This window comes from Somniosus microcephalus, chromosome 29, assembly GCF_052327205.1.
Source record: "Somniosus microcephalus isolate GS21.2 chromosome 29, FLI_Smic_1.0, whole genome shotgun sequence".
Classification (NCBI taxonomy): Eukaryota; Metazoa; Chordata; class Chondrichthyes; order Squaliformes; family Somniosidae; genus Somniosus; species Somniosus microcephalus.
In genome coordinates this window covers 20,693,217-20,705,235 of record NC_141015.1, presented here as the reverse complement: position 1 = coordinate 20,705,235, position 12,019 = coordinate 20,693,217, and the positions used below count along the sequence as shown (strand labels likewise).

Below are 12,019 nucleotides of genomic sequence, written 5' to 3'. Positions count from 1 at the left end.
GGGCGGGGAAGTGGCTTTGAGCCCAAGATCAGCCATGATCTTATTGAATGGCAGAGCAGGCTCGAGGGGCCAAGTGGCCTATTCCTGCTCCTATTTCTTATGTTCTTATGTAAGAATGGAGATGACACTACATCAAACAGCACAGATAAGTTAAATCCAATGTACTATTTGCAGGATAGAAGGACATGGCACATGCAGGAGTCAAACCAAACTTGTCACGGATTTAAAATAATCTGAAAATGCTGTGCAAGCTGGTGCCTGAAATTTGACCAACACATTCTGATTTGCAGAGTCTCTGGACCAAACAATAATTCTTAGAATAACCAGAAACTCCATTTACCTAAGACTTGATAAAGTTAACAGACAGCTATACCTAAAGAGCAGAATAATAGGCTGTGCATCACGTATAGAATACCCGTGTCCTTACAAAATAGCATACCGACTTAACCTTGAGCAACACCACAGATGAGACAGTGTGCAGGACAGCACACAAGTCAACAACTGGCAAGACTGGTTGCTAAATGTGGGATCACTGGATGATGGATGCAGCATTAACAATGACCATCAACCAATGAAGGGAGGCTAAGCAGTCATATGCTTGCCACAGAACAAATCAGATTGTGCAAAAGAGAGACACAGGCATAGACCAACTCCATACAGTTTAAAAATAAATTGTAGGGACTGAAAGGTTGCCCTTTATAAAATGAGCAAGAGATGGACCTGATGACATGTCCAAGACAAACACTGTAGAATCAGATTGAACCTGGTGACTTTGTTGGTGATATTTGCACAGGGAAATTATTCATGACAATTTTCAATCTTCTAAGTATCTGCACTACTGCAGATTTAACCTATAAATTCTTTGAAGGACTCAACCAGATATTTTAGATTTTATCTTCATAATGTTATTTGGTTATTGATGCACAATGAGGTTTCACTTATTTAGTTGCTCTGGGGTATTTGTACTCAATAAGGTTTGGCCTGCACCTTACTGAATTATCTGTTGCACATGATTGAAAACAGCAATAGCATTTACTTTACCTTATTCAGTTTTCTATTTGTAATTTTTATTGTACATAACATAAGTTATACCACTTCCCAGTTCAAATGGTAGATTCCACTGTGATGCAGTCTTATACAAGTTTAATTATAAATTTTAGTCTGTTTCTCACTTTCCCTGAAGTAAAAGAAATAAGCACTTGATAATAGTTTCCTTATGAAACTGTTTCTTCAAAAAGGTTCTAAAATTCATCCTTCAGCTCATTTTGATACCAAATAAGCGTGATATTTGGGGAAAAAAAAGTTATAAATACAAATATTTTGAAGTGGTATGCTTCCAGTTATTGCACTGAATCATACCGACACATGCTGGGAGATTCTGCACACACTCCGACTGCAGCATCCAAGGAACTGCAAGCACAAGTGAAGCTGCTCTCATCTTCAGCTGTAGCTCAGGAAAGAACATCAATACCAACCTTTTTGAGAGGGTGAAGCCTCCAAGTAATAACATTAAATAAAAAGGTACGCAAAAGGCACAAAAGACAAATGTATAGGCATGTGAAATACATATTTTTTTAAAATATATCTTATTATAAACCTTCATTTTCCACATTAGTAATTCCAGTTATGGAAAAAATGGTAGCTGGATCTAAATTTTGAAAAAGGCGAGTATATTTGAATGAAACTTTTTCATATTGGTAGATTTTGTTCATTACTCTTATTTATTGGATTTTTGAATATGAACATTTCAAGATGCTAAATGTTACACAAAGCACAGTGTGATCAGTAGGAAATGCCACTATCATATTGTTTGTATATATTGGTAGGTAGATGCACATACATTAACATAATAGAGATTATATAGAGAAACAAACATTAACAAACCTCTGCAGTATTCCATTAGAATAAGGACCTCCCATACATCACTAGCATTTATCGAGGTAACACTGGAGTCCAGGTAGTTAACAATATTTTTATGCCCAGACAGATCTTTCTGTTTAAAAAAAAAAGGGGAAAGTGAGATACTTTTAGCAACTTCTGTGAAAGTAAACATTTAACACTTGTCTTGAAAAGTTCATTGTTCATTTAGCTCAAAACATAAAAGTAAAAATGCTGCAAAACGCAGGTGGTTGCGTCAGCGGTGAAAAGAAAAATCTACTGTCTGCATGACGCCTTGACAGGGCCCAGTATAAAAGGTTATCCCATCGTTTCAGTGCTTTATTTATTTCAGTTTCCAGCATTTTTATTTCAGCTTGTAGTTTAAAATGCATTTCCCTGCCTGATCCAGAAACAGGCATCAATCATTTGAAATTCACATGCAAACCCAGAGACTGACACCTATGGTTTTTATATTTATATATATATTATATATATATGCAACCAAATTGTGCCACTATTGTAGATTTACAGACTGTACATGACATGAACTTCTCGTACCAAGGATAAAACCCTCAGCCATCTTAGAACATATCTAGACTTCATGTGAGCTTTACCACTTCAGTCTGTACTCAGAGCTTTGGTTATTATTGCTGTTAAGGAGTTCTGCAACATCTAAATGTATATCCATTTTTAAATACAGAGGCACTACACATGCAAGTTGGATATTACACTAATGACAATAGTGCTGTATACCGTGTGACACAAATGTGTTATTCTGACGCTAAGATGGATCCGTTTTCACTGGCTTGAATGTTTCAACGGTCACAAAATTTAATTTCTGCAAGTATACACACCCGAAGATCACAGAATTGAATTGCTGTTGATGAGGTAAGCTTGCAGTTTGCAAAGTGCTTATAAATTTCGAGCTCCAGCTCAGAAAATGTCCGAGTCTGTAAAACGAGGCTATCAAAACTCCTACAGAAAATACAAGTGGCGTGTCTTATGAGCACCATGAGCATACTGAACATGCCAATTCCTTCTTCCTAAATAATTAGGTAGGTGCAGTTTGTGTTTCTTGCCTATTGATTTTCTTTTGTTCGCAATCATTTTGCACAAAGCAAATTCTCCACAAACACATTAAACCAAAAATCACTGTGCAGCACAAAAACCTTGGCCAATCGCCTTGCAGCAAAATAAAATTGAGATAAAGCAAGTCGCACCCTTCCCTCTATAGTCCACTAAAAGTAAAATTTGTTAACATAACAATATAATAAAATACACAAAGACCTCATTGTTTTCTCTCTTGGCTGACTTGTCTCTTGCACTCGTGCATGCAGACAATCTGTGCTCTCCACTCATTTCCCGACCTTCATGTTCTTGGCTCTACTAATTTTCAAATAAATGCTTTCTAATGAGCCGAGCTCACACAGCACACTTCTATTGGAGTCGATCTAAAAATAACTTAACCAGTCAGATCTAAACTACACCTAGAAATCAGAAAATCTACCTTCAGTTCTGCCCCTCGACACCACTTGCAAACGAGCTGTCTCTAGACTCCCCCAAAGTTCCGAAGAAAAAGACCAGCCTGCTGACGATATTTGCGGTGTGATCAGGAAAGTGGACAGCATGAGGCTCAGCTGATATTTCCATGATCAAAACTACCGGAGACACACCATCTGAATTTATCGGAAAGGAATGGCAACTTAGGCAACATCGTGAAGGACTGTCACGGTCGATGAAATTACACCCGAGCACAAGATACCATCTTTGAGGCACAGATCGAGAAACTCAGGGAAAAGTGACTGATGCAATAGTAATTGACAAAAATAATCCTATTTTATGTAATAAACTGTGTTGCAGTACTTTTGCATGTACAGGAAACTTTTTTTTTTTTTAATCCGGCACCGACGTGGTGTCGTTTTATCAAAAAGTCCGGATTACAGAGAGGTATCGTAAAAGGTACGAGAGCTCCGTACATGGCCACAGATCCAGGCGTCCCTGTTGCATAGCAACCAGGTGCAGGAACCCCAGTTACACGGCCACAGATCCAGGAATGGCCACTAATATGAAGTAAAACTTACCTGAACCTACTCCTGAATTTTGCCGGTTAACAGAGAATTCCGGTTATTTAGGTGCTGGTAAATCGAGAGTTTCCTGTATTCCTTTCAAACATTACATTTTTTAAATGTTGAAATTCAAGGTTTAGAAACTGCCCAATAATTTACTTATTGCCACACCATTTTGCCAAGATTTTCTTGCCACCAGATGGTCCAGTGAATAGTCAGAACATTATACAAACATTCAAGAATCACAGTGTGCCGTAATTATGTAACCTGAATCACAAATCAAGTTAGATTGTGTGTTGTATCATGGATAATAAGAGAATCGGTGATACAAAAATTAGTGGGTTGGGATCAAAGTTAGTTTCTGGTTTGTCATAATTGCTGGCAACATCGTTACGGATTTGCATTGCCTGGAAACTAATGAAGCAAGTTTTAATTTGGATTTGGTCTGTAAAAGTATGGAGTTCTAATTAGGAGATTCTTTCCTGAATAAACTGAAGATCTGACCACAGTCTGGATCACTAGCCTAACTCCACCCGGGGTTCAATTATTAAAAAGATCTTGGGATGCAATCTTGCTATTTATGACTGTGATGCTGAATATTATTACAGGACATTTTTCATGCTGGAGTGAAATAACCTTGTGCATTGCGAAAAGTGCGGTCACTATATTTTGACACTGAAGAGGTTATTGTATAGGTAAACAAACAAACTCAGACTCCTGGGCGACAACACTATAAATAGCTATGGGACTGGTATCTAGGCCAGGTGCTGCCTGTTTGAGCAATTTCTCTCCAGGGCATTTCCAGAATGGACACCGACAAACTGCTACTCCATCATCATGTAGCAGTTACCATGTATTGTTTGTCTTTTTGTCAATGGGCGAGATTATTCACAGATTAAATATAGTGTACCTTGTTCTTTGCAAATCTGGATTTTAGTGCTGGAATGAACCTTATTATTACTGGAACTGCAATATAGCTGCAGCTTCAGTAACTTCTAAATTACTTACTTTTCTACCTCAATCTGTCTACATTTCAACCAAACTCAATGTTATAAATAGGATTCTTTTTAAATAACCAAGCAGTTAACACAATACCATAAAGTGAACTTAGATACACATTTAATAGATTGTATGCACGCAGTCAAACAAAAAATAGTGCATCGCTTTCCCATTTCTCCAATCGGTATTGTGTTATTTACATAGATTTTACAGCATGCAAAAAACAAAGAGTTAACTATTGTCTGAGCCTGCAGAGATGGAACACATGTCAACAGGAGAATGCTGAAACAGAAATTTTGCAGTAGTCCGACTTTTTTTTTAAATAAAAGCGTCAACAATGATGTACCATCTCTATCCTCGCCACAGGTGAAGCACCATTTCTCAAAAGATACAAAGTTGGCTGGTCACATTTTAAAGGAAGCAGCCAGCCAGTCTATGTATTAAATAATCAATAACTAACTTATCAATGTCAAAAAGCACTCACGCATATTGTCAGCTGATTCAAACAGCCCGACCTTGCAAGTCCCAATGTTAATTAACATGTAAATAAAGCTTTACAAATCATATCAACTGAAAAAAGTATTTCGGTACATTCTTGGTGTAGTGGAGTGCAAATAAACACACTTTTATGTTCAAAACGACACATAATAGGACTAAAGTTAGTCCTCTTCTGCTGCTGGTGCAGTTTGTGTGTAGCAATCTTATTTCTTCAGACAAACCTCCTTTAATCAGGTCCACTATCTAAATGTTATTTTAGAAAATACATGATAAATTTATAGACTATAAACAGTGTGCATCACTCCGTAACAGGCATGATGAGATTAATAGTTTGAGCTTCACTGTTGCCTTATTGCCATTTCAATCAAACAGTGCATTAGTCTTGTAACATACAACTCATTATTTTGTACAATGTAGATAAACCTTGTAAATCCCTTCTTTTCTTTTGCAGATGGAGGTATCAAAGCGAGCAGTTGGCTTCAATGATACAAACATACGGTAAGAATGAATCAAGTAATTGGACAGGAGTAAGAGAGCATAACATTTGAACGTCTAATACAGGAAAATATATTTTCTGTGGCGTAACAAATAGCTAAAAATATATCCATGTAACCGGTCACATCATGATATTTACTTTTTTTTGCAGAACGATCACCATCTTATTCATGTGATGTAAAGATAATCGTGGAGGGTTACACAAGGTTTAAAAAAAAGTTCTTTAGACATTTTTAGTCAGCTTGAATTTGGAAGCATGATTAATGCCGTCAAATGCAATTGCAGCACATCGACAACGCAATTCAAGCAAAAAGTTACATTTAATGTAAAGGATTTTTAAAAATCTGCATTTTATTTCCATGCATGAGTATTGGACAAACTTAAAGTAAATATTTAATTGGAAAGTTTGGTCATTCCTCCCAAACTTGAGATTCTCGGGTTCTATGCAGAAAGACCTGACCATGAGTAATAGACAGACAGCCTCCCGGAGACTGCAGGTGGGAAGCAGATTTGCTACATCTTGTGGTATCTACAGGATCTTGGTTATGAGAACAGACCAACGTGTTCCCTCCTCCACACAATAAATCAGCCCATTTTATACATCTCCTCGTCACTTCTTGTGCCCACATTTCTTTCCGTTCACTCCCACATAAAAGGTTTCGACATTTAAAAATTAAACTTCCAGTTTTAAAAGTGGGAACAGGTTAAGAAACAATCAGATGTTGCCTAAACAGTTAGCCTAGAGAAGCTTTCAAGCGTTAGCTTTACTTGGAGTTGTTTTTACACCTTCACATACAAAAAGTTAGCTTCTGCAATATTATCCAAATACTGCTGCAGACTGCATTTTGTAAACTTGATAAACTAAACTTCTGTCAATTGCTAGCCGAGTTCTATGGCCCAGAAATAACTGGAAAAACTGAGCAGGCCAGGGCAACATCCGTGGAGAGAGAAAGAGAGTTAATGTTTCAGGTCGAAACCCTTCTTCAGAACTGAAGAGTCTTCGACCCGAAACATTAACTCTGTTTTTCTCTCCACAGATGTTGCCTGGCCTGCTCGGTTTTTCCAGCTTATTCTGTTGTTATTTCAGATTTCCAGCATCCGCAGTATTTTCCTATTGTTCTATGGCCCAGAAATTGGCAGCGAGTGCCATGAATTGGATTTTTTCCCTCATCCTTCAGACTGTATTATTTTTGCACCGCTAATGACTGTAAATGTGAATTGATAATGGCATGTAACTTCAACGAGGTATTTGTAAACCTTCTGAACGCTGGGTCAAAGGGTGCATCTCCTTAACCAATGAATAAGGATAGAGAAACAGAGGCATGATAGCAGGGAGAAGGGTAGGGTGAATTAGAATCAAATCAGATACAGAAGGAGAAATAAAGAAAGAGAGGGAAACAAAGATTGGATTGCGAGAGGAGACAAAAGAAAGAAAAAAAATAATTTTAAATTTAATAAACCTCTGAATAATTTACTACCTTCATTGAGACTTCACCATTTCAATTGTTCCCTTTCTGGGCCTCCAAGGTTGAGTGGCATGTCAGGACCATAACTCACATCATTAACAGGGTCCGAAATGGCTACAGAAAGATTCTCTGACTTTGGTGCATAGTCACATAGGACAAACGTACTAGTGTTCTCCATGAAGTAACTCATGTCAGGAAGTATATTCTTCACAGAAAGTGGTCAACGCTTCAAATGGACTTCTAGATAAGTTAATGCAGCCAAAACCTTGCCAGTCATTTGAATTCTGTCATTTTTGAGAAGGGTGTAGTGTCCGAGTATCAATAATACACGGACTGCAGGAGAACAATAATAACAGGTATTTACTGAACAGAGGGTAAACTTAAGACTGATGTACAGAAGCCTGCTATGGCTTTATATACAGGTGTGGTCACTGCCGGTACTGCAGTATAAAATCAGTTCTCTCTTAAAAAAGGTACATACACAACAATTCCTCCCTTTAGATAAACAGTACATAACATTCATTTAACTAAATAATAACTAATTACAATTACAATTTTCTCTATACTATATACATCAACTGAAATAATCATTTATAAGTTCAGTCTTTGAGGAGGCTTCCTGATCCTGACTGGATAGCGCCTTTCTCGAGTATCCTGTTCTTGCGGCGGAGTCGATTCTGGCTCATTGACGAACCAACCAATGACAGCTTCCAATACCACTGCTTCGGAGGTAGACGCAATCTGTACTTCGGGTTCATTACCAGGTGCACATGCTCGTGGTATGGGTTTGGCTTGTTCCTGTGATGCTAGAATCTGGTCAGCATGGCGTCTCACAATGCTCTCTCCAACGTCCACTGTGTACATTAGTGGTCCCTGCTGTGTGCATATCGTTCCTGGCTGCCATTTTTCTGTTCGGTAGTTCCGGGCCAAGACTGGTTGCCCTATCCTGAAGCTCCTAGTTGGCTTCTCATTGATGTGCTGGAATTGCTTATCCTCAACATCTCGTCTTATGTTTGGTTTGAGCAAATCCAGGCGACATCTTAGCCTTCGGTTGAAGAACATTATGGCTGGAACTTGGTTGGTGACTGCATGTGTCGCATTCCGGTAAGCAAACAAGAAATTATCCACCTTGTGTTGTAGTGGTATGTCGTCGTTATACATCGCCTTTATTGCCTTTTTAAAGGTCTGAACAAACCTCTCAGCCAATCCATTTGTGGCTGGATGATATGGGGCAGATGTGTAATGTTTCACCCCATTATTCCTCAGAAACCTCCGGAAATCCTCGGACACAAACTGTGGCCCATTGTCGGAGCAAATCTGTTCTGGCAAGCCATTCCTGGCGAAGATGGTCCGTAGGACTGCAATAGTTTTCTCCGTGGTGGTGGAGGGCATTTTGATGACCTTTGGCCATTTCGAATGGGCATCCACGGCGATTAGAAACATCGAGTCCATAAATGGACCAGCAAAATCAATGTGTACCCTTTGCCATGGAGATGAGGGCCACTCCCATGGGTGTAGCGGGGCCTGTGGTCGAGCGTTTTGGACCTTCTGGCATCCTGTGCATCTCTTGGTCATATCCTCGATTTCTTTATCGATTCCCGGCCACCACACAAACGCCCTGGCTAGGCTTTTCATTTTTACCCCTCCCAGATGACCCTCATGAAGCTCATTGAGCACTCTGTCTCTCAACTTGGGTGGAATTACCACTCGGGATCCACACATCAAGGTCCCCCGGCACACTGACAGCTGTTCTCTCCTTGGCGAGAATGCTAGCAACAGTGAGTCGCCATGTGCTGGCCATCCCTTCACCGTCAAATCATAGACCCGAGAGTGTATCGGGTCATTTTGGGTTTCCTTCTCTATGCTTGAGTTTGTAACAGGTAGACATTTGACTATGGTCGAATGGAATCTCAACAGGGTCCACTGCAGGTGCTTCCTCTACCGTAGGCAACGGTAGGCGCGACAGCCCATCAGCGTTTCCATGCTGTTTCGTACCCTTGTACTCTATGTCGTACTGATGTGCCCCTAGAAAAAGTGACCATCTTTGCAGCCGTTGCGCCGTCATCACCGGAACGCCCTTCTTTGGGTTAAAAATGGGCCCAGAGGCTGATGATCAGTCAGTAGGGTGAATTTCTGCCCGTGCAGATAGTGATTGAACTTCACCCCCCACACCAGGCTGAGGGCCTCCCTGTCAATCTGGGCATAGTTACGCTCGGCTGAGGTTAACGAGCGCGACGCAAAGGCTATTGGCCTCTCTGAACCGTCAAGGAATTTGTGTGACAGCACCGCTCCAATGCCGTAGGGAGACGCATCACATGCCAACCGAATCAGTAGTGTTGGGTTGTAGTGAGCCAATACTTCTTTTGAAGTGATTAGGCATTTACATTTCTGAAAGGCACGCTTACACTCATCACTCCATTTCCATGTCACTCCAGTTTGCAGCAGGGCGTTCAGTGGGTGCAGAATTGTAGATAAATTCGGCAAGAACTTATGGTAGTAGTTCACCAACCCGAGAAACGACCTCAGTTGCGACACATTTTCCGGTGCTGGAGCCTTGACTACAGCCTCAATCTTGTCTGGCGACTTATGCAACCCTTCCTCATCAATCATGTGGCCACAATACGAGATTTGTCTCCTGAAGAACTCGCATTTGGGGCGGTTGGCTCGTAGCCCATATTCTTGTAATCTAGTGAGCACCTGCTCCAGGTTGGCAAGGTGTTCACTGTCATTTTCGCCCGTAACCAGGATGTCGTCCAAATAACACTGGGTCCCCGGGATCTCTTGCAGGACTTGTTCCATCGCCCTCTGCCAAATGGCCGGGGCTGATGCTACCCCGAATACCAGTCGATTGTACTGGTAAAGGCCTTTGAGAGTGTTTATCGTGAGGTATTTCCTGGATGCTTCTTCCACCTCCATTTCTGGATACGCTTGGGCCAGATCAATCTTTGTAAAGCGTTTCCCTCCAGATAGTGAGGCGAAAATATCTTCTATCCGTGGAAGTGGATATTGTACTGTGTGCAGGACTGGGTTCACAGTTACCTTGAAGTCCCCACAGATGCGAACCTTCTTCTGCTCCCCAGGCGTGCTGCTCAATGATTTCTTCATTACAGGAACGATGGGTGTGGCCCACTCGCTCCAGTCCACCTTGGACAGCACACCTGAACGCTCCAGACTCTCCAGCTCTGCTTCAATGGCTGGGCGGATCGCGTACGGTACCGGTCTGGCCGTAAAACATTTTGGGTTTGCGTTATCTTCGATTTTTATCGTTGCCTTTACTCCTTTTAGAGTCCTAAGTCCTTGTTGGAACACCTCTTTCGCGTCAGTTAGAATTTTTGACAGTCATCCAGGTGTGACGTCATCATTCTTCTTGTCAGTCACAGTTAGCGCCTGAATGGAATGCCAATCCAATTGTATTTTTCGGATCCATTCACGTCCCAATAATGGTGGTCCTCCATCTTGTAGTATATATAGATACAGTTTCTGTGTTTCCTTGCCGTTGTATTTAACTGGCACCCTTATTTTTCCTCTGGGGTAGACTTTTTGCCCCGTGTATGTCTTCAATACAATGGACGTGTCCTTCAAGGGTATGTGTGAGAATAGCCGCTCATAGTCTCGTCCATTCATGACAATTAGGGCTGATCCTGTATGAAATTCCATCTTTACTTGGGACCCTGCTATCATGAGGGTGACCCAAATGGTTCGGTGATCCTCCTTTGCGATCACGTTGTGTAACTTTAGACAACTTAGTCTCCTGCTCCCGGAGTCATTATCACTCTCTTGATCTTCCAAACTACCGTCTGTCATTTTTTTTACTTTCTTGTACTTTTCCTTAGTAGTTCTTGTAGTGTTGGTTTTCTTTCCCGACCTGCAGACTCTTGCTATGTGTCCCATTTTCCCACATTGCCTGCATACTTTGTCCTTAACCCAGCAGTCCTTCTGATCATGGGTTGTTCTGCCGCAGCGATAGCACTTTTCTGCTCCATACGCCATTTCGTTAGCGCTGTATTCTTGTGGTTTCTGTTGTATTTCCGCAGCTCCCCGTGCTGCTGCTTCGTAGGATACTGCCACGCTGAAAGCCTGTTCTAGCGTCAGGTCCTTTTCCAAAAGTAGTCGTTTCTGGGTTCCTTCACTCTGGAGCCCGCAGACAAACTTATCCCGTAAGGTGTCTGCCAGTCCTGCTCCGAACTGGCAGTGCTTCGATAACTTGCGTAGTTCCGTAAGATAGTCAGCATTGCTCTCATGTTTGTGGTTTCTTTTATGGAACTTGAATCTTTCTGCTATCAGCAGCGGTGTAGGGTTTAGGTGTTCCTGTAAGATATTAACAATCTCTTCAAAACTTTTCTCCATTGGTTTAGCTGGGGTAATTAAATTCCACAATAGGCCGTACGTTCTCGTGCCCATCAAATTTAATAATACCGACGCCTTCTTTCCATCGGCCACCTCATTTGCCTTGCAGTACACTTCAATTCTTTCCACATACGTGGTCCAGTCTTCTACCTCGTTGTCAAAAGCAGTGATACTGCCACTCTTCGGCATCTTGGGTGATTTAAAATGGCGCCTCCCGCGCTTTTCCTTCTTCCCCAATGGAATAAAATGGCGCCTCCCGCACTTTTCCTT

At 41.1% G+C, this 12,019-nt stretch overlaps 1 protein-coding gene and 1 long non-coding RNA gene across 7 annotated transcripts in view; one reads left to right on the top strand and one right to left on the bottom strand.

The window, feature by feature from the left end:
- Positions 1-6,878, top strand: part of LOC147098529 (uncharacterized) — a 35,968-nt gene extending 29,090 nt beyond the window's left edge. Inside the window, exons 2-3 of the long non-coding RNA XR_015074189.1 lie at positions 5,893-5,939; positions 6,088-6,878. This is a non-coding gene — a long non-coding RNA (uncharacterized LOC147098529). The remainder of the gene's footprint in view (positions 1-5,892; positions 5,940-6,087) is intronic.
- The window catches only part of LOC147098528 (AP2-associated protein kinase 1-like), a 121,247-nt gene that overhangs the window by 51,802 nt on the left and 57,426 nt on the right, over positions 1-12,019 (bottom strand). For 5 of the 6 annotated variants that reach the window (XM_085970335.1, XM_085970337.1, XM_085970336.1 and 2 more), the window contains exon 3: positions 1,885-1,993. The exons of the other annotated variant lie outside the window; for it this stretch is intronic. In XM_085970335.1, the coding sequence (XP_085826461.1) occupies positions 1,885-1,993 (109 nt within the window). The remainder of the gene's footprint in view (positions 1-1,884; positions 1,994-12,019) is intronic. 6 annotated transcript variants of the gene reach the window in all.